This window comes from Nicotiana tabacum, chromosome 16, assembly GCF_000715075.1.
Source record: "Nicotiana tabacum cultivar K326 chromosome 16, ASM71507v2, whole genome shotgun sequence".
Classification (NCBI taxonomy): Eukaryota; Viridiplantae; Streptophyta; class Magnoliopsida; order Solanales; family Solanaceae; genus Nicotiana; species Nicotiana tabacum.
In genome coordinates, this window is record NC_134095.1 from 6,793,805 (window position 1) to 6,821,464 (window position 27,660).

Below are 27,660 nucleotides of genomic sequence, written 5' to 3' on the forward strand. Positions count from 1 at the left end.
TTCTCCAAAACTACTTCCTTCAAAACTTTTCTCTCTCAACATTGCTGGGGATAAAATGTTATCAGCCGGGGATAACGCTATTGAAGATAACACTGCTGGGGATTTTGATTCCTTCAAAACTAGTGCTTTACTCTTCTAAAGGCTGCTGGGAATGATACTGACCTTTTGCTTTTTCCGAGCACAAGTTTCATCCTTTTGTTCTGTCCACTGGGAAACAACTTCCTTTATTAAAACTTGTTACGATGGGTAAAACTGATTCAAAGACCACTTCCCTTGAGACTAGTGCTATCTTTATTCTTCCCCGAATGGGTATCTGACTTCCAGAAAATTTTCTAAATGAAAGGAAAATTTTCTGCCCCAGTTTGACAATCTCCCTTATGGCATGCCTTTCCGCCATCAATGCCATTTCTTTTTAAGATTCGACTGTGGTGGTTGGTTGTGATACTCCTACTGGGGATGGCTTTTCCCTTTCTCCTTCCCTGCTTTGCGTTCCAAAAAACTTGGTGGGGATGATATTATTTGCTGGGAATGATCCCTTTCTGCTGGGGATATCCCTCTTCTTTTGTGGCATAGTTCGAAAACTGTCATTTTCCCGACCTTTTAGTCTCGTATGAATTTCCAAATCATGCCCATTGCTCTTCTTGATTTGTCCCCGGGCCTTGGCCTTGAGGTTTATAACCTTTGATTTCGGCAAGGATGACATTGGTCAATCCTTTTGTCAATTCCCTTTTGCTGGGGATATCTTTCTTGACACTGGACTCGCGCTTGTTCCTTGATGACTATACCACTTGGATGTATTAGTCAGATCTCATCTTGCATAATTAGAAAGCTGATGGCAGATTTTGAAGTCATTTCTCACTGGTTCTGACCAAACAGACTCTACTGGGGAATTTTTCTATGAAAGGAGAAAGATAAACAAAAAGGGAACCGAATAAAAGACAAAGGAAAAAAATGACTCTTTAACAAGAGAAACTATGAATAAAAACCTATCAAACGCAGATACCGACTCTAATGGTCATGACATGCGCATGTGGCCTATCCTCTGCCGTCAATCGTCTTTCAAGATTTTCGCTTGGCGATTCCCCATCTGATTCTCAATCTTATTCGACTTGTAGTGCCCGAAGGGTTTTCACTATCAAGCCTCTCTCATTTTGGTTTTTCTCTCAGTTTTCATCACCTTATGGTGTCCATGAAGATTTTCACCGATAAGACTCTCTCATTTGTATCACTTTCCAGATGGGGATTTGGAGTGTTGCCGATATGACTCTCTCTGCTGGGGATTAGAGTCCTTTCTGCTGTGGATCAGAGTGTTATGTTCATCGGTAAGACTCTCATTTGTCTGACTTAGCATCTTTTGAAGACTGATCAGAAGGTCTTTCTTTGGACCGTAATGTGGGTTTTTAGACACGCTAGAAAGAAAGGGTATTAAAGGCTCAAAAACAAATCAATTTGAGGTTCAAAATTACAACTTTCGGAACCATATTTGTTTACAACAAGCTCAACCCTTGCCCCAATTTCTTTCTTGGGGATTATTTATTTATTTTTTTAATTTTTATTACACCATGACCGAGCCGTGAGGCGCCTACGTATCCTCTTTGAGGAATCAGGTCGAACGTAGTTCCCAATTCCTCTGCTTTCTTCTGACTTTCTTTTTTTTTTTGTTATCATTTTTCTCTTTTCTTTTCATTTTTTTCGTTTTGTTGATTTTTTTCTTTTTCTTTTTGTGTTTTTTTTCTTTTTCTTTTTCTTTTTCTTTTCTTGTCTTTTTATGTTTGTGTTTCTACCCTTTGCTACTGATTCCGAAAGAGGGGTATGAAAGAAAAAATAAACAAGGCTCAAAAGGGGTAACGAAGGATAAAGTGTTTAGGTAGCAAAACGAAATGCCTTCGTCATTCCAGTCTTCAAAACATGCCAAGTGCAAACAACACAATTGAACATAGATTTATAGTCTCTTCTGATGGTGCTGGACTTGACAATTATATTCAACATTTGCTTTTCATTTGTCATTTCTAAAGCACCGTTGGGCGACACTCTCACTCTCATTATCATGAAAGGCGAATCTTGCTTTTAACGGTTTTCTTTGTGTTTTACTTGCCCTAGTTCCGTATGACTCGAGCTCCGAATAATCTCAAACCGTCCTTATTTCCTTTAAATGTTCTGGTCACCTTTCCGGGGTTTTATGATTAACTTTTAAGATTAGTCCCAAACTGTGTGCGCATGTCATGTCACTAGAATCGGCGCTGAACAAAATGATAAAAGGACCAAACAAAAAGATGACTGAAAATAATAAAAGACCGGATTTTGCATTAGACTACCGGTGAAATGGTTTGAATAACAAAACAAACAAACCAAAATAAAATCCTAAAACAGCCTGGACAAAACTTAAACAAACTGCCATGACAAAATGGAAAGATAAGAAAGTTTGACGCAAGACAATATCCGAATTACAACCCTAATAATCCGGAGAACAGAAATGACAACAAAATAAACCATCAAAAACTTCTCTCTTGCTAACCAAGGAACGAAGCGCCCTCCCAATTATCAAACCTGGCATCTTAGCCACTGAGCTTTGCATCAATACTGCCAAGACCATTACCAGCTTCAACATCATCAACCTCCGTCAACAAGTTCTCGATAGGGTTCGAGTGCTCCATGTCACTGTTATTGATCACAATCCGCCCTTTTTGGATCATTTTTTCTACTTCCCTTTTCAGATTACGACAGCTCTCAATGTTGTGCCCTCTGACATTGGAGTGGTATGCGCATCGTGCTGCCGGATCAAAGTTTCTTGCACGTGGATCTGGAGTATATGCGGGGAGCGGCTCAATCAGGCCAGCATGCCTTAGCCTTTCAAACAGACTTGCATAAGATACTCCGATAGGGGTGAGAGTCTTTTCTCGTTTTAGCAACCTCTCATTCCTAAATGCTTGATTGGGCCGGAAACCTGATCCAAGGGGCTTCCGGTAGGCTTGTGAGGGTGGATAGGCCTTTTGTGGAGCTGGGTATTTGGAAAGCAAAGCATGTCTTTGGGAGTCTCGTGGAGAGAAGTAGTGTTGGGGAGGGGAGTAGCGTTGACGAGTGATGGAGCTACTCGGGTAGCTGGGAAAGCTGCCATAAGTGGGTTGGGATGGAGAGTATGGGGGATCTTCCGTTATGGTATTGGGTGCTTGGGTAATGACAGAGTTCAAGAAGCTTGGCAGTGGAGGGGTGGTGCTTTCCCAGTCATCCATGCCTGATACATGTCTGCCATATGCAGTCTCAGTATTTTCACTTCTTCTACCAACCCGTTGTTCCGTTCGACCAGTTGTTGTCGGTCATCAGTACCGACCCACTTGGTTCTGAGGTTCTGAGTCATTGTCCTTTGACTTTGCTTTGCAGGGAGGAGTTACCACAACCAACCACTTTTCTATATATGAACAACAGCAAAGTGAAGCCATCACATTAGTGTTAGGGCATTTGACAGATAATTATATATCAGAGATACAGTGCCCTTAAGCAGTTATACCGTTCTATCACGCATTCACTTTAGTTACGTGCGTCGTTCCGGCTTCTTGTAATTGTGCCCCTTTGAAAATCTCTCACACTTTCCTTTATTTTTCTTTTTTTTTTCTTTTTTTTCCAATGGTGGTCGAATCTTATGGAGATTGCCTACGTATCATGACCCCGCATGAATCAGATCTTGCGTAGTTCGAACACATAAAAAGTAAACAATAATAAGACATTTTTGGAATTATTTAAAGACGAACAACAGGCTCGAAAGTCAAACGGCCCACATTCTCTAATCCAAAGAAATATAAATTCAAGCAAAATAAAATGACAGATTCCTTCCCTTATATGCCAATTTTAACCAAACGGCTGTTTTTGCAAACATGGCCCCTTCCCAATTTCGAATGAATTTTAAGGCCGGGAAGATTATTTTATGATATTTTACGAACTTGTCCGTTCTTTTACAAAAATAGTCTTTTGAAAATTGAAAGATACTTCTAAGGCTATCTCAGCAAGAACTGTTTAAGACACCGCCGAAGTTGGCTCGGCTTATTTTGACTAAAAATTCAAACAGTATTCACCTGGCCGTTGACTCTTTTTTTTTAGCTAACCGGCCTAAATCCTAAAAAATGACCCAAGGTGGCTGTTTATACAAAGTCAGTCTTCCGGCGTCCCTTTCGGGAACATTCGGCTATTTTTGACAAAACAGCATCAACCGTCATATTTATGACCTTTTCTTGTTTTTCAAAAATGAAAAATTCAATATTGCAAACACGTCTTTTCAACGCCTCGAGGACGAAGATTTTTAAGGTTGTGTGGGTCAACTAGACCAAATCTTAAAAAAATGACCCAAAAGTGGCTATTTATGCAAAGTCAGCCTTCTGGCGTTCCTTTCGGGAACATTCGGCTATGTTTTGACAAAACAACGTCACCTGACTTCTTTATGATGAAATTAAAATTTGACATTTTTTTTTTGCTATTTTAGCAAAAGGGGAGGTTGGACCCGATTAGGGCTGCCTACGTATCTCACATCCGGTGAGAATCAAACCAGCGTAGTTCGCCACTCAGAAATAAAGCAAATAAGCTAACTCCTTTTTTTTCGAAAAAATACTTACAAAGAAGAGAGAAAATATTCCTGGATTTTGATTTTTGTTGTTGTTGTTGTTTTTTTATATATATATATTTTTTGTTTTTGAAAAGAAACGACGGCTAAAAAAAAAATATTTTTTAACTTCTTTTCCCTTTTTTTTTTTGGAAAGTTCAAAAAAAATCTTCTAAAGAAAAAAGGAAATATTTTTGGACTATTACTGTGGATTTCTGAAAGAAATACTACAAGAGAAAAGAAAAAATATTTTTGAATTTTGAATTTTCTTTTGAACTTTTAAACAAATATTTTGAATTTTGAGAGAGAATAAAAAGAATTTTTTTTGTATTATTTTTTTTTTATTTGAGGTCTAAAAGACTGAGTAATCAAATTTTATTTTTTTTTGATTTTTGGAATATGGTGGGCCGGAACCGAAGAGGTTTGCCTACGTATCTCACATCCGGTGAGAATCAGACCCGCGTAGTTCGGGCAATTAACTAAACTATTTTAAACTTTTTTTTTATTCATTTTTGGCAGCAAATATCAAAACCACTTTCAAAGCACGACTCTTTTCCTTTTCGATTTTGGGCATTTTCATAAAAATTTAAAAAAAACTATTTTAAAAATAAGACCCTTTTTTTCATTTTCATTTTCCATGGCAAGACAAACTATTTTCCTTTTCTATTTTTTGAAAACAAGACAGAACAACGACTTTTTTTTTCTATTTTTCCTTTGCTTTTAGTAAAATAAATTAATACAACATTTTTTTTATTTTCTCAAAATTTCGGCAGAGTTCGACGGAATTTGGGCATTGGGTTTTTCAAAAATAAACAATTAACTCCCTAACTGCTATTTTTTTTTTTCAATTTCACAATATTCCTAATATTCAAAAACCGGTTAGCATGCGGGCGCGAGACAAATAAATGCACGGAAATAGGATACATCAGGATGGTCTTTTCATATCAGGTTGCTAGTCCTAGACGGACCCAACCCCTGTGTTGAGTCCCCTAAGTCAAATGCAACGTGATGCAAATAAGCGTTCCTACTAGGGATCCGGCATGAAGTCACGTTATTCTATGTTCAAAACCTGGGTCGGTGTTCTAGACAGTGTACCCGAGCGGACAACTCGAGTTGAGGAAGGAGCTCCTTTCCGGGAACCAAAAGGCCAACCGGCTTAGAAACTTTCCGAGCCTCTTTTATTTCAAGGTATGACACTAACAGAATAGAGAGTCTCAACCAGTAAGCACATCTCCGGAGGTAAGAAGAGAAAGGTTTCAGCACCGTTTATATACAGTTCAGATAATATCAAAGCGGTAAAAGCATCATTTAGCACATTGAGCCCAACCATGTAACAAAATCAGATAGAACCAAATATAACAATTTATCTAAGCTCGAATTTCTAACCCTGAACCAGTGGTTCTGGGTTACGTCCCCAGCAGAGTCGCCAGAGCTGTCACACCTCCTTTTTCCGTCCCCGCGAGGGGTGAAGGAGTTTTTCCAATTAAAGGACAATCAAAACTGGATTTATTTATTTATTCAGAGTTGCCACTTGGGAGATTTAGGGTGTCCCAAGTCACCAATTTTAATCCCGAATCAAGGAAAAGAATGACTCTGTATTACAGTCCGCGAACCAGAAATTCGGATAAGGAATTCTGTTAACCCGGGAGAAGGTGTTAGGCATTCCCAAGTTCTATGGTTCTAGCACGGTCGCTCAACTGTCATATTCGGCTTGTTTATCTGATTTTATACAATTATAAGCTCATGTGCAAATTTTAACTCTTTAACGCTTTTAATATTTATATTTTAAAAGAATATGAACATCGTTTAAAAACATGTATTTGGATTGCGTCACATGAAATGCACCCGCGATCCGGAACGCATTTTTATTCAATGTTTTGGGATTTGGATTTGAGTCGCATAAATACGTGCCCGAGTTTAAGAAGGTAAGATTATTAAAATGCGCGCCTAAAGCAATTAGCGTATTATTATTTCTGGGTAAGGCCGTGAAATTTTGCTAAAACGGCTCATCCCGAAGTCTAAGTAATTTTAATTAAACAATTATCGAGGGCCCCGCAATTTGTGTGTTTTATTGGGCGAGGCTCATCTCATTTATTTTAAAAGGATAATCCTAAAGTGCCTACATTTTTTCTATTAAAATTGTCTTTACAAAATGAAAGAGAAAAAGGTCTTAATTTATTTACATGCTTGAGTTGTTATATTTGGGTTTCGAATATGATTCATAAATTCTAAAAATGATGCAAGCGGGGCAATCTGTTGCCAATGCGGGCCCAGGCTCAACGTGTATGACATAAACTAGACCTGGGTCATCTTATTCACATGTTACTACCTAGTTACATTATACTAGGCATGTTCACAGTTTGTCAAATTAAAAAAAAAAATTAGCAATCTAATTTTAATTCTAAACCATTTACATGCTGAAATTAACCAATAGTATTTAACTAAAAAACATTCCTACAAGTTCCTAAATGGTCTATTCGTTTGATGAACTAACGTGTTTTTTGAGACATGGTAATCATCCAACAATAACGAATTAACTAGACGGAGTTACTACACCATTTATTTATTTTTAGGTAATATATAGATAGTTCGTCTATTAAGCTATCGTCAGATGTTCCACTATATATATTAACAACTACATGATTCTGATTAGAGTAAGCTAAATAATTTATATATACAAATAAAATTCAGAATATAATTAAAATAAATTTAGAACTTCAACTCTTCATTTTTGTATTCATGCTTCATGTTTCAGTTTACAATAATTAGCGTGTCAGTTGTGTACCTGATATTGGAAGCAAAAGAAAAGAGAGATCAGCAGAAATTCAGTAGCATACAATAACATCAACACCCAGCAACCAACAATGAGAAACCAGTGAAGGATTTTAAAACTCAAGATAAAAATCCAGAAACACCAACAACAATCAACGGACAGAAGCCAAGGGAATCTTTTCAGATTTAAAAGACTAATTAATGTTCAACCCTTAATTTCTGAATCTGTATATCAGAATATTTAAATTGTATATCAGGTGTATACTATTCTTCTCTTGAATTTCCAGAATGTTTTTCTTTTTATTTTTGTAGTCTTAGTATTTTCAGAATTTTTCCCTCTCTTAAAATTCAGCTCCCTTTTTTTCTCTCTCTTCCTTCTTTTTTCTGTCCCTCCAAATCTGATCAAGTCTTCCTCTATTTATATCTCATCCCAAACCCTTTAATCCATTAATAAAACAACCACTTTCTCCTACCAAACCCACCACTACATAAAAAATACAATTATTACTTATTTAAACAACTTTGCTTGAGCCCCGCAATCCCACTATGTCTTGTTCCCCACTTTTGATTAAACAAGTACATTATTCTCCCCCCATTATTGATTATTTTAATCCTAATTGACAGAGCACTCAAAATAAATAATTGTTCAGAATTTTAATTCTAAAAATACCCCTCTAACCTTACTGAAATTACCATTTTACCCCTGAACGTACTGCAAATTACCAAACTACCCCATCAGCTATAACCAATTCACCTAATCAATTTCAACCAAAATACAGCAAATATGACCAATTTCTAAACAATTTTCAACAACAAATTCAAACTAAATGATGAACAACAAAGAAACAACTAAAATTATTTTGATTGAAAAATATTTTTAAACAACAAACAAACCTACTTTCAGATTCAACAACAACAACAACAAACAAGTATATTCACATTTCTAAATTCAATAATCATTTGAACTTAAAATTAAATCTAACAACATTACAACCAACAATTTCTATATTAAACTAAACAAAATCATGAAATAAACTGAAGAAATAATCATAAATGATAAACAACAAACAAGAAAATCAAACTTATACTAATTTCGGATTCAAGAACAATCAAACAAAGTATGGACATAAATGAAAAGATTCAACAACAATAACAAGCAAGTTTTATTCAAATTCGAATTAAACTCGAATTAAGCTTAAACAAAACAAATAAACATATTCAAATCACTAAACTTCAAATAATCAATTGATCTTTTTAAATTAAATCCAACAAAATTATAACAAAGATACATTGAATCAAAAAATTAAAAAAAAAACAAAACATAACTTCACATTAAATCACTGAATTAAAAACGAACTTCAAACAAAATGAACACGAATTAAATCTATATTAAACAACAAACAACGGATTCAAGCGATTTAAACTAACACTCTTCTATATTAAAACTAAATCCTCTTAAAATTAATAAAAACAAACTTAAAAAATAATTTAATTGAATCTTCAACTTAAATCTAACAACATTATAATTAAACTAACAATTTCTATCTAAAAATAAATAAGAAAAATGAAACAAACTGAAGAAATAATCAGAGTGAAAATAACGAACAAGAAAATGAATCAAACTTATACTAATTTCAAATCTGAAAATATCAAACAAATTACGGACGAAAAAAATTAGAACAACTGACCGTAAATGACCAACGACGAACTCGAACGAACTTAAACGAAACCAACGAAACCTTGACATAAACGGACTTGAAGAAGGAATTAGCGGACAACAGTAGTCAAGGTGAAAGATGAAGAAGACGCAGCAGCGACGAGCTGAAACAGAAGCAGCAGCAGCTAGAGGTAGCTGAAGAAGACGCAGCAGCGACGAGCTTTGCAGCTCGTCCATGGTCAGAAGCAACGGAGGATAAGACGACGCAGCAGCAGGAGGAGAAAAAGACGCGGTAGCAGGTGGCGGAGCAGCAACGCGATGGTGGACGCAGTAGTTGTTGTTGTTGCGTCGCCGAGCTGGAGGTCGTTTGGGACGTGAACGCTTGGGTTTTGCTCGAGGTCGACGAGGCAGCTGAGGAGGTGAAGGAGGCAGTCATGGGGTTTCGCTTGAAGCCAGGGTTTGGAGTAGTAGAAGAAGAAGAAAACGCGGCAAGGGGGTGGTCGTTTGGACGCGAGGGTGGTGGAGCTTGTTCGCTGCTGGGCGTGAGGAGGCGGGCTGTTTGGAGTGAGCTTGTGTTTCAGCAGAAGAAGAAGAAGGAGGGAAGAAGGTGGTCATGGGGCTGTTGTAAAGGGGCAGCCATGGATGGACGTTGTTTGGAGCTTGAAGAAGAAGAAAGAAAAAGAGGGGGGTGGCGGATGGGTTAGTGTTTTTAGGGTTTTTTGGTTTTTTGTTTTGTTTTGTGTAAGATAGGGGGTGTTGGGTATTTGGGTTATGGACCGGGTCGACCCGGTTTGGAATGGACCGGGTCGTAGGGATGGTTGGATATTTTTTGGGCCTGTGGTTTGAAATTTGGAGAAGAGGCCCAATTCCGATTTTCTTTATATTTTTTGCTCTATTTTCTTCTACTTTCTAATTAATAAAACTAAAATTCTAAATTAAGTTATAAACTAAATTAACTTATCAAAAAATACTAATTAATTCCAAATAACTATTATCGCATATTTAAATAGCAATTAAAGATAAAATCGCATAATTTAGACGTTAAATGCTAAAATGCAACATACATTATTTTTTTTATGATTTTCTCATTTTTGTAAAACAAACTTAAATAAATACTAAACGAAAATTCGACATATTTTATATTTTTATTAATTTAAACAAATAAACATCCACAGACAAAAATACAAATAATTATACAAAAATTCAAAAATTGCACACTAAGGAAAAATTGTTTTATTTTGAATTTTTTAGGAGTAATTCTTTCATAGGGCAAAAATCACGTGCTTACAAGTAGAACTGCTCTTATTCTTTATATCAACATTGGCAGTTATGGTATTTACAGAGGAATTAGAAGAAGCATCACAACCACAAAGATCATTAGGTCGAAGAATGTAAAGACCCTTCTGAAGTCTATCAAACACCACTTGCTTCTTTAGAAAAGGGTCCTGCAATAAAGCATAAGTATAGGCAGTAAAAAAAGCATTACATTTAAGATGAACAAGCAGTTGATTTAAAGATATGAGATTATAATGAAAAGAAGGAACAAGCAAGACATTAGGAAGAGATATTGTTGGAGAAAGATAAAGAGAACCAGTACAATGGACCTTAACTTTAAACTCATTTGGAAGAGTCATAAGGTAAGGGAAAGGTAATGGTCTAATATCAGCTAGTAAAGATTGGTGGAGGAGTCATATGATTAGTAGCGCTAGAGTTTATGATCCAAAAGTCATCTTCTACTTTAGTAAAATTGCAAACATAAGAATCACAATTACTGAAAGCAGAAATACTTATATGACCTGCAAAGTTTGTTGAACCAGATGGAATTTTTTGAGAAGCAGAGGACATATTGGACTGTTGAAGCAAATTAAGAAGTTGATCATATTTTTCCTTTGTCAGAATGTAGCCCCCAATTTCAAGTGGAATCACCTTGGAGCTCTCAGAAGCAGAGTTATCAGTAGCTCCCATATCAGGTGAATCAGAGACTTGAGCAAATGCAGATGATCTTTGAATTTGGAACCAAAATCATGAGGGTACTCATGCAGCTTATAGCAGTTTTCAATCAAATGCTCAAGTTTCTTACAATATCTGTACATCAAACTAGAATTCTCCTTCTTAGCAGGATCAAAATTTATCCTTGGAGTGAAAGGCCTTTGAACTCTAGTGCTATCCCTAGTAGTGTCAAACTGTACCCTTGAATTCATAGGCTTATGAACATTTGTGGTAAAACAGGCAGACTCTGGACTGAAAACTGAATTTGAAGTTTGAACTTTAGCTTGACTTTCATCCTCAATTAGCACTGCATACACACTGTCAATATCGGGCAAAGGCTTCTCTTCTTCTAGCTTCTGAAAAACCTCTTTACAACCACATGTACAGTTTGGATAAGTAATTGAGTAAGCCAACTCATCCCAAAGCTTTTTAATACGACTGAAATAGGAAGCAATTTTAGAAGACCCTTGGGAAATGGAAGCAAGGTCCTTCCTGATTTGAAACACCTTAGTCCTATTTGCTTTCCTAATCGTTGTTCGATTTCTTTCCAAAGGTTTTGAGCAGAAACTGTATACATCACACTCTCCCTAATCTCAGTGTCTACGCTATTTAGTATCCATGCAGTCACCATATCATTACAACGAACCCAGGGTTCAAATAACACAGAGTTTTCACTAGGTTTAGGGATTGTTCCATTGATTATCCCCAATTTATTTTTACATGATAATCCAATCAACATGCTTCGCCTTTAACCCCCATAACCCGTGCCATTAAAGGTTTTTGTGACCAAAAGTGTGTCAGGCGAGTCAGACGGGTACAAGTACAAAGAGTGTGGCAGTTCAACAGAAGAAGAAATAGTTGAGGTTGAAGGAATTAGGACTTTCACAAATTGAATAAATTCTTACAGCAAAGCAAATGTAGACGACAAAAATTATAGCAGAAGAAAGTTACTGGACTTCGATGACTAGTTTAAACAGAACACACTGTCAAAAACGCCGAAACAGACTCACCACCAAAAAAATTCGCAACCACAAACCAGCATCCAAGGGTAGTATCGATCAATACGGAATGCTCAGATATCTTCAATTTTGAGCTCTGATACCATGAAAACACTCGAATTCCTCATGAACTCGAGTAAAAAACTACAAGAGAAACTCTAATACAATTCGTGCGTATAGAGACAAAGGAGCATGAGATGAATAGAACTATTTTATTAATGTGTAATAGATGTACAAAATAATATGAAAGTCTGTATTTATATTTATACAACCCGGGTTGGGTAAAGAGTTAAATTAAAGAAACTGGGTCTACTAAGGAGGCTTCATTAGTTTCAGCTTCTTCAAGTGGGCCTCTCCTTCAATGGGCATGTGTATTGCTTCATGGGCTCCAACATTACTTGAACTGTGTACCATATTCACAAAACATTCTATTTCCTCTGCCTAACGAGAGGAATCAACAAAGAAAACAAAACGAGTCAACAATATTAACATGTGTATTTGAAAATAACCCTCAAGCTGAGTGTCCACATGAGTTCATTGAGGTGTTTATACTGATAATTACTGTTTCACCTCCGCCGGCAACTAAGGTTACGAGGAGACAAGAGGGGATGCACCATAAGAGTGCCGGATTCAACTGAACCCAGTACTTTCGACGCGGAACATAAATTTATATGTGAAAATCTATCAAAACTATAAAAACTAATAGATCGAACCTATAATTTTAGAAAATACAATGAGTTCAATGCTAAGAACATTGAAAATTAGACCCATAGAGTTCAATCCAAGATTCACCTCTGTGAGGAGAAGATCAAAGAATTTTTTTTTTACGTAGATGAAGTTGCTACTGTTTTTTTATTTTTAAATTCCCTCCCAATTTAGGAAAGTCTATAGTATTTTCACACTTCCCCTCCAGCGTGACTCGAACCCAAGACCTAACGATCGTAGGTGGAGGTGGCTGCTGGCTTTTGTTTGTTGTAAATCGTAGGTTTCTATGTAGCATTGTTTACTGCCTTTAAGAAAAGAAAGTCAAAGGAGCTCATTTACATCCTAGCAGTAGGGTACATCACCTGTAGTGGTGGCAATATGATTAAAAGAAAATATTTAATTACCCATATTATCTACTAAAAATAGATTGGATAATAAATTTTTTAAAAACGGATAAAATATGGATAAGAACTATATTATCCATTAAGAAAATGGTTAATCAATAGATAATTAATGAGTTTAACTTTTACATTTATAATGCCTCAAATTGGAGGTTCCTCAAGTTTGAGAGAATAGGAATTCTCCCAAAAGTGAACATATTCGAGAACCATATTATCAGTTGGTTAACCCTTTTTTATCCATATTTAATATGGATTGGGTCGGATAATCTATTCGTTTTTCATTACCCATTTTGACCCGTCAATTATCCAACCCGACCGGCCCATTTCCACTCCTAATCACCTGTGTTAGCATTGGGCGATCCCCTTTTCACTGTGGTCCTTTAATGTGCTATATTAAAGGCATAATGCAACAAAGGAAATCAAACTAACAAGACTTCATTAATTTTCTAAAAGAATGGATTTTGGTTTTGTGTCTATCCTTGTTTGTCGTGTTGAGATCACTCTACAAAGGTACTGAAAATTATATCTTTCCTGAACTTCTAAGGTATAATAATAATATGGCATGGTCCAAGGCACTAATATGAATGGACCAACCTTCTTTCTTGACAAATGAATGGAGTCTGCTTTCTAACCTTAAGCTCAATGTTTCAAAAAGGAAATGTTCCTGTCATCCGAATATGATCCAATGTCCTTTCTAGTCCGTATTTAAGCACTGCTTGGTTACCAGCTCTGAAGCCATTTCCGTAAATTGGTGAAGTGTCTGATTCAATCTGGTGTTTGAAAAAATCCCCGAGTTTCCTCTCAAAAGGAGATCTAATCCCCGGCTTCGACGATGACATGCCTGATGAAGTTGAAGCACCATTTCTGCTTGATATGGATGCAATTTGGGTTTCTAACCACATATGTGCTAGCACCTGGCAAATACCTTCTTCAACATCTTGGCTAAGAGTTCGATAGCCTATAATTGGACATATCGACCACATCAGAAACTCCAGGAGACCACATATAAAAGCTACTGCAGCCAATAATCGTAAGCAATAAACTGCACAGCTATCGGGATAGACAAACTCAAAAAAAGGAAAGTAACATTCCAATATGGGCAGAAAGATTTTAGATGGTCCAGTGAGAGCATTTCCTTAATGTTTTTCACATTCCACGCCAAAAGAACTTGTATTACATAACTTTTTTTGAATTTTAGGCTTTATATGTTTCTTGCCGACCCAATTTGTTTGGGACTAAGGCGTAGTTGTTATTGTAGTTGTTGTTCTTGTGTTTTTTTTCTTTCTTTTAATCTCGTTCTTTTTTATGCCATTGACGATTACTTCCCATTTTATCCAGAAAAATATCCCTGTTACATTCAATCTCAGACTGTCTACGTGCATTTTTCTCTTTTTAATATTTGAGCTCCACTGAAATACGATCACACTTATCTTAATTATCACTTCTGTTTACTGCATCTCTTCTTTTTTAGTACTTTTTTCTTTTATTGGAAGTGGGAAGAAATTTAAAGAAGGGCAAATAAACAAAATGATTCTAATGAGTTGTAGCAGAGAATCCAAGATATATACACTAATGAAAAAAGTGAGGGGGATGGGAGAGGAAAAAGTGGTTCCACAATAGAATTGTGTGTTATGTAATACTGAGATTTACTACTATTCTAGAGAAGCAGCCATTATATTAGGGGCAGACCAAAAAGAAAAAGATGGGCACACAAATTAGGAAGGAAGAGCTAGAAATGAGAATGCACCTCTTAGTCGAAGCCATGCATGCATCATCTCATGCGCAAGGATAGACCCAGTCAGCAACCTGCATAGATGTATGTCATAAATCGAAAGTAACATACAATCTATTCAACTTTTTCGACAACCCTAGTAAGGGACATTCTATTTTTTGCTTTGCTTAATGCCTACTTTGCAGTGCATCATTAACACAAAAATAATTTTGATTTGTTTTTGATCTCTTGAGATATACTGAAAGGACACAGGTGATTCTGACTAACCAAACAGGTTTGTTAAAACAGAATGTTAAAACGGTAGCATTCCGATGCACAGCTTTGAAGAGCAAAGTAATAAAACAGTACCTAGGTAGACCGTATAAGATAAGAATTGCAGTCACTTCACAGCGGCGTGTCAATTTATAAGGTTCCGTTCTCATGTCCATGACCCGATTTCCAGCTCCGATTCTTGGCCGCCTCAGAATCTGCCAATTTTAGAGGTAAGTAAGAGCTGTTTTTTACCATTTGAACAAAAAGAAATTTAAGTTTTCAGTTTTCAAAACCATGAAGAGAGAAGAAATGGAAATCACTTAAAGTCCTTACAGTGCTGATAGTTTGTTCCTCAGAAAGGCAAAGTCCTCTTGTCTCAGGCATGTGGTGATACCCCTAGCAAAAGGGATGAAAACCAAACATAAAGCGACATATTTTTCACTCCAGAAACAATATGGAGAAATACAAGTATGAAAAGGGAAGAAATTCGGCAACATAAAAACTTACATGTCTCTCTCCATCCATAGCCTCATTCAGTGCTTGCCTCTCAACCAGAAGCAGAGGAACTTTCTGTTCCACTTTCATATTTAGCCCTTCATAGAATTCTTGTATATCATAATAAAGGGGTTGACACTGACTCGTATCCATTATGGCAGAGTCCAAGCACTCGAGACAAAGCTTTCTACCATCATCAAGGGCAATATATCTAGTATCCCGTGGCTGCATGCAAACCAAAATTGCTACTCTTTATTAAAAGTTAATTACAAGGATTTGGCTGTTCTGTTTCATCAGCCTTACCTCCATTCGCTCGCAGCTACAGCAACGGGGTGTACCATCATGCTCATGAAAAGGACAATACTTCTGGGACCAAAATGGATGTGCTCTGTATTCAATAAGACCAGCTGCATTTGTTGGAATCTGGACAGGTAGGAAACACTTAATGAATATTAAAGAAATGATGCATTTTCAGCAGCTAGAGGTTTCTTAAATGACAAGAGATAGCCAATACCAAAGTTACTGTAATAAGAGGTCAAAACAGAAAATTTCGTAAAATGATTCTCAGGTTGCTAGATTACCTCAATGATCTTACTAGTTGAAATGTTGAGAGACCTACCACACACCTATTACGCTAGGAAGACCCATAATTTAACTATACAGACACATGACATTTACAGTAGAAAAGGCAGAACAACCCATGATTTCAAGACCAGAAAAGACAGAACTTCAGAAATTTGGTAGGATAAGAAACTTAGGATCAAAATCAAGATTTTTCTTTTCTACAGTTATTTTAAGGACTACTTAGAATAGTCTATGTACAACCTCATCGACATTAATCAAGCAATAAGGAAACAGTATATATGGGCAGAAAGCGGTGTTTATTGCCACAGCAGCTAATAACAATCATTTCATACTTACAAAGTGTTTGCAGACATCACATTTGGGGTGATAATGCTCCTTGTAGCAAGTTTTGTGATAGGGATAGTTCCCAGACATTGAGAACTGCACAGTTAATACATCCAAAAGTTAAATAGATTTCATGAATATACTTGTCATCTAAAATATTCTATCGCTTCACAGATGATCGCCAGTTTATGTTCATTACCCAAGACACTATATGATAACTGCCAACAACTATATCAGTACTCGGTTATAGAATGCATTGAATACCTTATGGACGATGCATATATATTACAAAAAAATATTATCTTGCCATTGAATTTTCCAAAAATTGGTTCCTATCGCTTCTCTTATTTTCAGAATGAGCACATTGCTTTCTGATGGTCAGGCATTTTCCAAAGTAGCATTTTATAATAAGTCATATACTTTGTAAATGACTGCTTCGTAAGTAGGTGTGTAGTAATCTATAGTGCATATCTGCTCGCCCCCCCCCCCCAACCCCACCCTCGGTGGCACCTTTTTCACGCCTTAAAGTATTCAATTCTTGTTTGGTTGCCGAAATTTCCAAAATCAACATTTCATGCTTTGACTTGGCACCTTTTTTGTGAAAACAGTTGGAAAAACAAAAACAGTAGACACCACAATAACAAGGCTGAACTAGAAAATTAAAAAATTACACAGTACTTCACCTCGTAATCAGATATTGGTTGGTTACAGGCATGGCATCTAAAACATTCTGGATGCCATACGGCTCCCATGCAACTCAAAAACCGTCCATGACCTATTTCAGTGCTACAACCTGCACATACCCTACCACAGAAAAAGATAGTATGTATTATGTCTAAAAGATGTTGATTCAATTCTTAATGTCTTATAACTAACTTCTGTATTTGCTTATACGATGAATTCAGAATGTTCACTGAAATCCATAGGCTCACTTTAGAATTCTTACAGACCACTATCGAATTCAGCCATACAGTGACACAAGTACACACATGAAGGAGAGAGTAAAGCTAGGAAAGACTGGAGAACAGGGTAGAATACAATGACGACAAAATCAAAGGAATTATACCTCCCTTCTCTTGCGTCTCGCCATGCCATCCACAATTAAAAGCAAAAGACATAATCAAAGGATTGATCCTTTTCAAAGGGTCAAAATTAAAACGTTTTGTTCCTCAAACTGATAATACAAATTTCTACATAATGACACCTACAACTAAATTTAGAAGGTGAAAAGAAAAAGAGAGAAAAGAAATCATGTTGATCAAGAAGGAAACACGTAAAATATCTAGGGTTTTATGTTTATGGTAATTAATAGCAGCAACTGCAACTTTAACTACCTAAACCACAAGCTTTCAAGATACGTCCATTTTACTTTTGGATTTTCCACCTAGCTCTTCCACTGTACATATTAGCTGACTTCAAAGGAAATTTAACAAAAAAATATAGACTAATAAAATACTGCAAGAATGGAGATGATGGAGCCCCAAGACACACAGTAAGATGAGGTTTGGCAGTGGTGTATTCTGGAGTTAAAATGTTTCCAAAACATTGACAAAGATTTCAAATACCTAAAGCTTGCAGAATATGGGAAAGGTATTGGATGATAGAAGTTTCCATTTCCATATCCATTCCCGCTTCCGATATCGTTTCTGCTTACATGCCCATTACCATATCCATTCCCACTTCCAAGATCATTTCTGCTTATATGCTGAGGTGGAGATTCGACGTTCAAGCTCTCCTGCAGAGCTCTGGCAAGTTGTTCATCTTCTTTCAGTTGTGATTCACTGTCTGGCAAACATCAAAGTAAAGGAACAATTAGCAAAATCAAGCAAAACTTTTTTTGCCAAGTAAATAAACTCGCGCAGCTAGTTCCCAAAATCATCCATGGAATGCTTGAGTCGACTCTAATAGCTGAGCTAACATAAAGAAGTTTGACTCTTCATAGAATAAGAAGTATGTCAATAGAACAAAAGCAGTATACTATGGATGAGCTAAACTATGCATCTATGGACATTCTCAGTAGCCTTGAAACACATAATGGAAAGTTTGGGTTCCAAATTATGTCAGCAGTGAACTCGACTGAAACTGGGATATCATGCTTTTGATTATGAGAGTATAGGAGAGACCTCAAAAGGAATGCAAACTTTCAATTTTAATTCTTTAAGAAGCAACTAATACTCACCAACCACAGGTTTCCCTTTCTGGTCCTCCTCTGAGAGCGAGATTGCAATAGCTCGGTCTATTTCTTCAGTCTCTGACCAAGAGTCCTAGAGCACACAAATGGTTCAAACACAGTATAGAATATCAACACGATATGCTTATCAAAAAAAGAAAAATATAGACACGGTATAAATATGACATGTTCAAATGATCTTTTATAGTTCGGAGAGGATATCGATCATTTATTGGCAATGGGAAGTAACATACATTACAAGATAAGAACCAAATTTAGCACAAAATAAAGTATCAAGGATGTGTATAAAGTTGGCGCTAGTGCGCTACACTTTTTAGTGACTTACAACAACAACAACAACGACCCAATATAATCCCACAAGTAGGGTTTGGGGAGGGTAGTGTGTACGCAGACCTTACCTCTACCCCGATGGGGTAGAGAGGCTGTTTCCGATAGACCCTCGGCTCAAGAAGACGAAAAAACGAAAAGAGACAATATATCAGTACCATCAATAAAAAACCATGGAAATAATAACATCACAAGAACCAGTGAATAGATGGAAAGCAGAGATAATAACCAGTAAATACGGTCCGACACTATGAAAACGGAATAGTATGAACACAACACTGACCGCTAGCAGTCTATGACTAAATCCTGTCAGCCTAGCCTCACACTGGTAGACTAAATATGCTCAACTACCTCCTAACCTCCACACTTTTTAGTGACTTAATAGTTACAAAATCCTGTGAACAAAATTTTGATGAAAAATTAGCATATCAACATGGTGGATTATTATGGATTCATGTTTAAGCAGGTCTAAATTATAACACATTGTAAATCATGTACGTCAATTCACTTTATCCAGAAAATTCAGAAAACAATGCGATTTTTTTTTGTTTTGAGATTAATATCAATATGAAGGACTTCTAGTATAAACGAATTTTATTAATGAGAGAACAAGACAGTGCAAGGCTACAAGCAGGGATGGACAAAGATGTCCAAGTTACAAAGGTCAAAATTAAATACAAGCTTCAAATGACCATGCAACAACAAGCAAATTAGATAAATCAATCTCATCAAAAGCATCCGTCCAGTCACTCATCCTAGAAGCCAAGAAGAGCAGTCACTAATTTGCATGAGCCAAAACGATTACCAAATGGGGCACTGGATTCATAATGTCCACAGAAAGCTCACATCTAAATCAGCTTCAACAACTTCATTAGAAGCATACTATTTCAAAGCCTTCTTCACATTGCCTATGGCAAGTTAAGATTGTACGGCCTGTTAGCGCTTAGACAAATGTCACCCTAGACTTTAGAATGGACTTTTAGTATTCAAGTAAGTGGACTTATAAACTTATGCTTCGATGAGCCGAGGGTCTATTGGAAACTGCCTCTCTATCTCCACGAGGTAGGATAAGGTCTGCATACACACTACCCTCCCCAGACCCCACTATGTGGGATTACATTGGGTTTGTTGTTCTGGTTGTTGTTGGACTTATAAACTTGGAATCAAGTAAACACCCCTGCCTTTTGCCATGAACAGAACCAGTAAAATATAAGCCACATTAACTATTAAGCTGATAATTATAAGCCCTTACACTTGCTAAGTTTTGGTAATATGAATTCCCAAATACTCTGAACGATATCAGAAATAAAGTAAACAATTCAAAGGTATGTCGGGTGGACACTAGTCTATCTGGATGATGAGCTCATTGCACACTAGTTTAGCGCAACACTTACCCCAGGTGTAGATTGGTGATCCTCTTCTTTATGTCCTTCACATCTCCAGTCATATTGGCCTTCCGAAACTTTATGGTTGGAACCTTTGAAAATTTTGCTCAGCCAGCCCATTAAGTGAAATGCTAGTGGCTCATTGTCAGCAATGCTTTTACCTGCAGGAACACATGAATATAGTGCCAACGTATATACATAACAAAATTAATTTTCAACACTAAAATATCCAGCTCAACATTTGAGCTGCTAGTCATGACACACAATAAAACTTATTCATCTCTCCACTTGCGAAATTCATGGCGTGCCAATGTGAACGCAAAATTGGGAAAATTCCCATATGCTTTCAATTTTCTCATATAGACCAACTAACACCCTTTGGTTTTTTGATCATCAATGTGATCGGACCACAAACATCTAACTCAATTAAAATGAATTAAAAACATGGAGATGACATCAATATAGCATTCAGTCCTTTCATTTTTTTGATGAATTAACTTTGAATATGTAACTAAACTAAAAAAAACAACAGATCATATAAGAAATAGACAAAAATCACCTACCACCCATACCAAAAAAGGAGCTTAAAACTCAAGAATTCAGAAGGGGTTATGTAAAATTTGCAGGAAACACAAGAAAAATATATTATTCATAAGAACAAAGTATTTATAAGCAAGCAGCTATGAACCCAAAAAAAAAGTTAGATTCTTCCAGCTCAACATGTCCATTTTAACAATCAAAAACATAACATTCGGATTAAACAAATAAAAAGAGATAAATAACTCACCTTGAACCAAAAGAGCCCTAGAATCTGCAACAATTAGCAAAAAGAAAAAGTACCCAGATCAATTAGCTAAAGATTATTCCTTTTATTGCCCTTTTTTATTTCTTTTTTCAATCCAAAAGAATCTTTTTTTTACTTTTTCCTCAGAAGTCACCCCCATTCAAGCATTTATCCGTGTATATTGAAGCAATTGATATTAATGATTTAAAAAATTGATTATTTTTCAAACTCTATTTACTCACGGAATCAAGCTTGAAAAGAAGAAAAAATAAAAATTATGTACAGAGCAAATGTACGCTATTGAAGAGACGTTTAAAAATACTCTTTTTTAAAACTTATATGCCTAAACATGGACTTTGGTCAAAGCGATACTATTATGTTTAAGTTTAGATTACATTTGCAATTTATAAAAGTATTTTAGTCAGTTTAATAGATTATATATAAAAAAAATTATCTTTAAATTTTATTCTTAAAAAGAAAATTATAATTGTACAAATATATATATATATATATATATATTAATTTATATTATAAATTTTAAAAAGTCTTTTTTTTTAAATATGTACTCAATCAATGGACAAACATCACTTTTAGCTCGCAGCCGAAACTATTTATATTCGTAGCCACAATGTCATGAGAGCTCACCTATTTATAAAAAATATATATTTTCGACTATTATTTTTAGAGCAGTTATATAATGTCATTTTTCCATCAATATTGTCACATAAATGAGGATTTAGCTGGAGGGGTACTTGTTATGTTTATGCTATGGTTTAATATTTTAGAAAAATTATGATAATTAGACTATACGTAAATTCAAGTTGAAAAACGAGGAGTCAAAGAAAGAGGTTTGGGTTTACATTTCTGTTTGAGATATTAAAATAAATTGACTTAATCCTCTTTTGGGTTTTTTGTGCGTGTGGACTGCCAAATGGAAAAATCGCAGAAGTTAATACGTCGGGTGGGTCCTTTCATTATTTTTAGTATCTTTTTCCCCCCAAAACTTTCATGCTTTTTATCACTGGCACGCAAGTTTCAAACTTTATATTTTTATATTTTGGAAAGGTAACACGTCAATTTTTTTAAGTTTTGGACCTCTATGCGAGTATAATGAGAAATTTTCACTTTTTTTTTAGAAGAAACTTTCCTTAGATTGTGGATTCATTTTAAGAAAGAGGTCAAAAGTTTAAATTGTACTGTGTAATTGTGCCAAGTGTTAACAATGCTAACAAAATATTAGGATTTCTCTGTAGCAATAGCTAATAAGCCATGTGAACCCCTCTCATAGGTGATTGGGAAGGGAAAACACTAAAATAAAAGCCCTTATTATTATTAAACATAGTTATTTTTAAAGTGCAAATGAAATATCAGACTTTGTTAACTTGAGCTAGAATGAGTAATTGAAACACTTCATGACATATGCAACAACAATTACCATTGATCAAATTTGAAGAATCTAGAGAGAGAGAAAAAATGAGCTGGGTACAGTTAGGAAGAAAGTCGGTTATGTTCAAGTGTGTATCTAGTTTCCAGATTCACTGTACTATATAATAACCCAATTTACATATACAACTAACTACCCCGAACTTTCTTCAATTATATTTTGACCCCTGACTCTCAATACTCCCCCTCAAGCTGGAGTGTTAGAGACATTAAGCACTCTAAACTTGGAGAGTAGTAGCTGGTGTTGTACTGTTCCAAAGCCCTTGGTCATCAAGTCAGCTAATTGTTGCTTGGATGGAATGTAGTTGGTAGTAATCAGGCCTGCCTTGATTTTTTTCTCTCACAAAATGACAATCGATCTCTATATGATGTGTCCTCTCATGAAAGATAGGATTTGCTGTTATTTGTATCGCAACTTTGCTATCACATGTAGATGTACTGGCTTCTGCACTTTCACTCCCAATAATCTTGTTTCCCAAATGATTTCTACAACTACAACTGCCATGCTCCTGTATTTTGCTTCTGCCGAGCTTCTACTAACTGTTTGTTGTTTCTTAGATTTTCAAGACAACAATGAGTCTCCCAACTTCACAACATAGCCTGTGATTGATCTCCTAGTATTGGGGAAAGCAGCCCAATCAGAGTCATAGTAAGCTGTGAGTGTATGAGTTTTCCTTTCTTCAAGAATACACCAAGGGCTGGTGAACCTTTGATGTATCTTATAATCCTCATTGTTGCATTCAAATGAGACTATTTTGGCATTTGCATAAATTGGCTCAAAACCTGCACTGCAAAGCATAGGACTGGTCTTGTGATTGTCAAATACAACAACTTCCTTATTAGTTTCTGATATGTTGTTATATCTTCCAACTCTACATCTTCAATGATTCCCATATGCTTATCATAGTCTATAGTTATTAGCTTGTGATAGAGTTCCATTGGTGTGGAAACAGGTTTACAACCGCTAAGCCCTACTTCAGATATCAACTCCAAAGCATATTTTCTATGATTAAGAACTATTCCTTCTTTTGGCCTTATCACTTCTATACCCAAAAAATACCTTAGTTCCCCCAAGTCCTTTATCTTGAAGTTACCATGCAAGGAATCTTTTACCTCGTGTATCAGGTCAATATTACTACCTATAATTAATAGGTCATCCACATACACCAGAATGATTATAATATAAGCTCATTTTTTCTTAGTAAAAAGAGAATAATCATATGGACTTTGTATATATCCAGCTTGCACAAGAGTAGTAGTTAGTTTTATGTTCCACTGTCTAAAAGCTTGTTTGATTCCATATAGGGTTTTCAACAACCTGCAGACCTTGTACTGTCCCTGTTGCTAGAAACCCTGAACCATTTTCATGTAGACTTCTTCCTCCAAGTCACCTTGGAGGAATGCATTATTAACATCCATCTGAAATAACGGCCAGTCATTTGATGTTGCTACTGCAATGATTGTCCTAATTGTGACCATTTTTGCCACAGGTGAGAAAGTTTCATGGTAGTCGAGCCCTTCCTGTTGAGTGTATCCCTTGCCTACTAACTTTGCTTTGAATCTATCAACCTCTCCATTTGCCTTGTATTTAATCTTGTACACCCATTTTGACCCACTATTTGCTTTCTTGGTGGTAAGGATACCACCTTCCAAGTCTGATTTTTCCCAAGAGCTTTAGCCTTCTGCTTCATTACCTCAATCTAATTCCTGTCAGTTGCAGCTTCCTAGAAGCTTCTAGGTTCAGTGAGAACTAAGAAAGCTTGTAGATAAGACTGATATGGGGTAGACAGGTGTGAATAGCCAACATGATTGGATATGGAATATTTGTGTTGGTGCATTGAGGAACACCATCTTGTGGCATAACTGTGGGTGCAGGTTGCTCATTAGTTTCAGTAACTACTGGCTCAGTTGCTCACTAGCTTCATCAGTTGATTCAATAACATCTGGAATATGATGATCATGTAATGGAGCATCCACAATGTCAAACTCAACATTATCTTCAGAGAGGGAGGCATCTGCAGGAGGTGCTAGAGATATGGGGTGATCATGAGAATTAGTGTCAGCATTGTTATAGGGATCAGATATTATGAGCTGAGTTGGTTGCTGAAGAAATGGATCACCTTGTTCAACAATTGTCATTTTGAAAGGGAAGTAGTATATATCTGAACTGAACATCTCTACTAACATAAAAGGACTGTGTCTTTATATCATATAACACATATCCCTTCTGAGTTTCAGCATAACTTGTGAAGACTGTCTTCCTTGTTGTAGGTGCAAATTTGTCTCCTTTAGGCAGATAGCTTGCATAACATAAGTAGCCAAAGACCCTTAGATGATTCAATCTGCTAATCTTGCCATATAATAATTCAAAAAGTATTTTTCCTGCCAACACTGATGAAGGTATTCTATTGATCAAATATACAACAGTCATCACACAGTCACCCCAAAATTTGATAGGAACCCCACTCTGAAACTTCAGTGCCCTGGCTACTTCCAAGATGTGTTTGTGCTTCTTTTCTACCATCCCATTTTGTTGGGGTATATAAGGACAACTACGTTGGTGTAAAATACCAAGAGATGACAGCAATTCATTGCACTGTGCATTTAAGAACTCAGTCCCATTATCAGATCTTACAATCTTAACATACACACACCAAACTAATTCTGAATTAAAGACAGAAAATTCTTCAACACAACACAAACTTCATATTTTGATTGAATCAAACAGGCCCAAGTGTATCTGTTGAAATCATCAAAAACTGTAACAAAATACCTTTTCTTATCATAAGTGCGTACCTTATATGTCCACAAACATCTAGGTGAACAAGTTCCAAAATATTAGTGGACTTAGAATTGGTAACAGGAAATGGCAATCTATATTGTTTAGCTAAATGACATATAGTGCAAGATTCTAATTGTCTCGTGTTTATTCTGCCTTGTAGAGATGAAAAGTGTTGCATAGTTTTTAATGAAGCATGACCTAGCCTGAAGTGCCAAAGTGCACTCTCATGTGTTCTTTTGATACTAATCCAGCTGCTATTGCTACACCCATTTCCTTCAGCATATACAAACCTCTAGACTTCTTACCAATTCCCAATACCTTGCCATTGTAAAGCTCCTGTAATAAACAGAAGTCAGGATAAAATCCAACAAAGTATCTAAGGTCCTCTATTAACTTTGCTACAGATAATAGATTAAACTTAAAATCTGGCACATATAAGACATCCTTAATACATTGATCTTCTAAAATCACTGCATCCCTTGTGTGTGTTATCTCACCTCTACTTCCTATTAGTAATTGCACGTCATTTCCTTCCTTTGTCTCTAATCCTTTTGTATTGTTTAAAACCTCCTTAATGCAAGTAATGTGGTGTGTTGCTCCAGAGTCTACTATACACTCTCTTAAGGAAGCACTAGATAATAAAGCAACAATACCTGTCATATCGATATAACTCTCACCACCGGATGGTTTGTTCAGCAATCACACCAGTTGTTTATATTATTCTTCTGTCAGGACGTGTCCTTGTGGAAGGCTTCCACCACGGTTGCTTTCGTCTACAGCTGCATTATTGATATAGGTTCTTCCTCCTGCTCCTGCTGGTTTCCTTTTACTCTTGAAATTAGCTGGATATCCAACAATTTTATAACAGTGTTCCTTTAGGTGTCCTTTGTACCCACAATGCTCACAGACTAGCCCTGCTTTCTTAGGCTTGAAGCCTTGGGTCCTCCCTGCCAACATAGTTAAGGAATCTCTATTTGCATCATCAACACCCAAGTATCTTTGAGTCTCTTCCGTTGTTACTATTGCATATGCCTCATTTATAGTAACTACAGGTCTTTTTAGCAGTACATTACTCCTCACATTACTATAGATTTCTATAACGACCCGGCCAGTCATTTCGTGAGTTATAGCCCAATTTCCCCCATTTCTGCTTCCTTTTTTGTTCCTCAGTTGTATTTAATCATATCGTGTTGGATGGTTTGGGTCCGGAGTGGTTTCAGTGTAGTATGAGACACTTAGTCTCTTTATGAGAAGCTTAAGTTGGAAAAGTCAACCGAATGTTGACTTATGAGTAAACAATCTCGGATGTGAATTATGATAGTTTTGTTAGCTCCATTAGGTAATTTTGGGCTTAGGAGCACGTTCGGAATGTAATTTGAAGGTCTGTGGTAGAATTAGGCTTGAATTGGCGAAAATTGTAATTTGGCATATTTGGTCGGCAGTGGAAATTTTGATATCAAGGTCGGAATGAAATTTTGGAAGTTAGGGTAGGTTTGTATTATCATTTGTGATGTGTGTGCAAAAGTTTAGGTCATTCGGAGGTGATTTAGTAGGTTTCGGCGTCGTTTGAGGAATTTGAAAGTTTAGAAGTTCTTAGGCTTGAATTTGAGGGTAATTTGGTGTTCTGATATTGTTTTGAGTGTTCCGAAGGTTCGACTAAGTTTGTATGTTAATATGTGACTTGTTGGTATTATTGGTTGAGGTCGCGAGGGCCTCGGGTATATTTCGTATGGTTGGCGGATTGGTTTTTGGTGTCGGGAGATAGTTGTTGCTGCTGATTTATGAAGTTTGCTGTTGTTTCCGCACCTGCGGATGGGGAGACGCAGGTGCAAGGTCGTAGGTGCAGGTGCAGGTGCAAGGTCGCTGGAGTCGCAGATGCGGAGGATTTGTCGCATCTGCGGGCCCGCAGGTGCGAATCGCACCTGGGCGCAAGTGTGGCTTTGAAAACTTAAGTGACTTCCGCAGAAGCGGCACTGCAAGTGTGCAATTTAGGCCGCAAGTGCCGAAAAGCCTGGGATGAAAGTATAAATTGAACCTTTCGCGAATTTTGCTCATTTGCACCATTTTTAAGACGGGTTTGGAGCTTGAGGTGATTTTGAAGAGGGATTCAAGGGATTATCTGTGAGGTAAGTTGCTTGAACCCTAATACTCGTATATGTGGTGATTTTTCATTGTTTAATCATGTAATTAGTGAAGATTAGGAGTGAAAATGAGGGGTTAGGGCTTGGTTATTGGAGAGTTTGATTTGAG

At 36.5% G+C, this 27,660-nt stretch overlaps 1 protein-coding gene across 2 annotated transcripts; it reads right to left on the reverse strand.

Annotated features, from left to right (window-relative positions):
* Window positions 1-13,525: 13,525 nt before the first annotated feature.
* On the reverse strand, window positions 13,526-21,495 carry LOC107770628 (protein DA1). Of its 2 annotated transcripts, none has more exons than XM_016589953.2 (12): window positions 21,189-21,495; window positions 20,411-20,562; window positions 18,678-18,762; window positions 18,064-18,283; window positions 17,182-17,302; window positions 16,511-16,594; window positions 15,893-16,012; window positions 15,602-15,814; window positions 15,428-15,490; window positions 15,191-15,309; window positions 14,858-14,916; window positions 13,526-14,068 (listed from the first exon to the last, which is right to left on the reverse strand). In XM_016589953.2, the coding sequence occupies exons 2-12, from the start codon at window positions 20,519-20,521 to the stop codon at window positions 13,758-13,760; spliced, it is 1,506 nt and encodes a 501-aa protein (XP_016445439.1). In that variant the 5' UTR covers window positions 20,522-20,562; window positions 21,189-21,495; the 3' UTR covers window positions 13,526-13,757. The 2 variants fall into 2 exon arrangements, with proteins under 2 accessions (XP_016445439.1, XP_016445438.1); XM_016589952.2 differs by lacking the exon at window positions 21,189-21,495 and adding an exon at window positions 20,965-21,083.
* Between the last annotated feature and the right edge of the window lie 6,165 nt (window positions 21,496-27,660).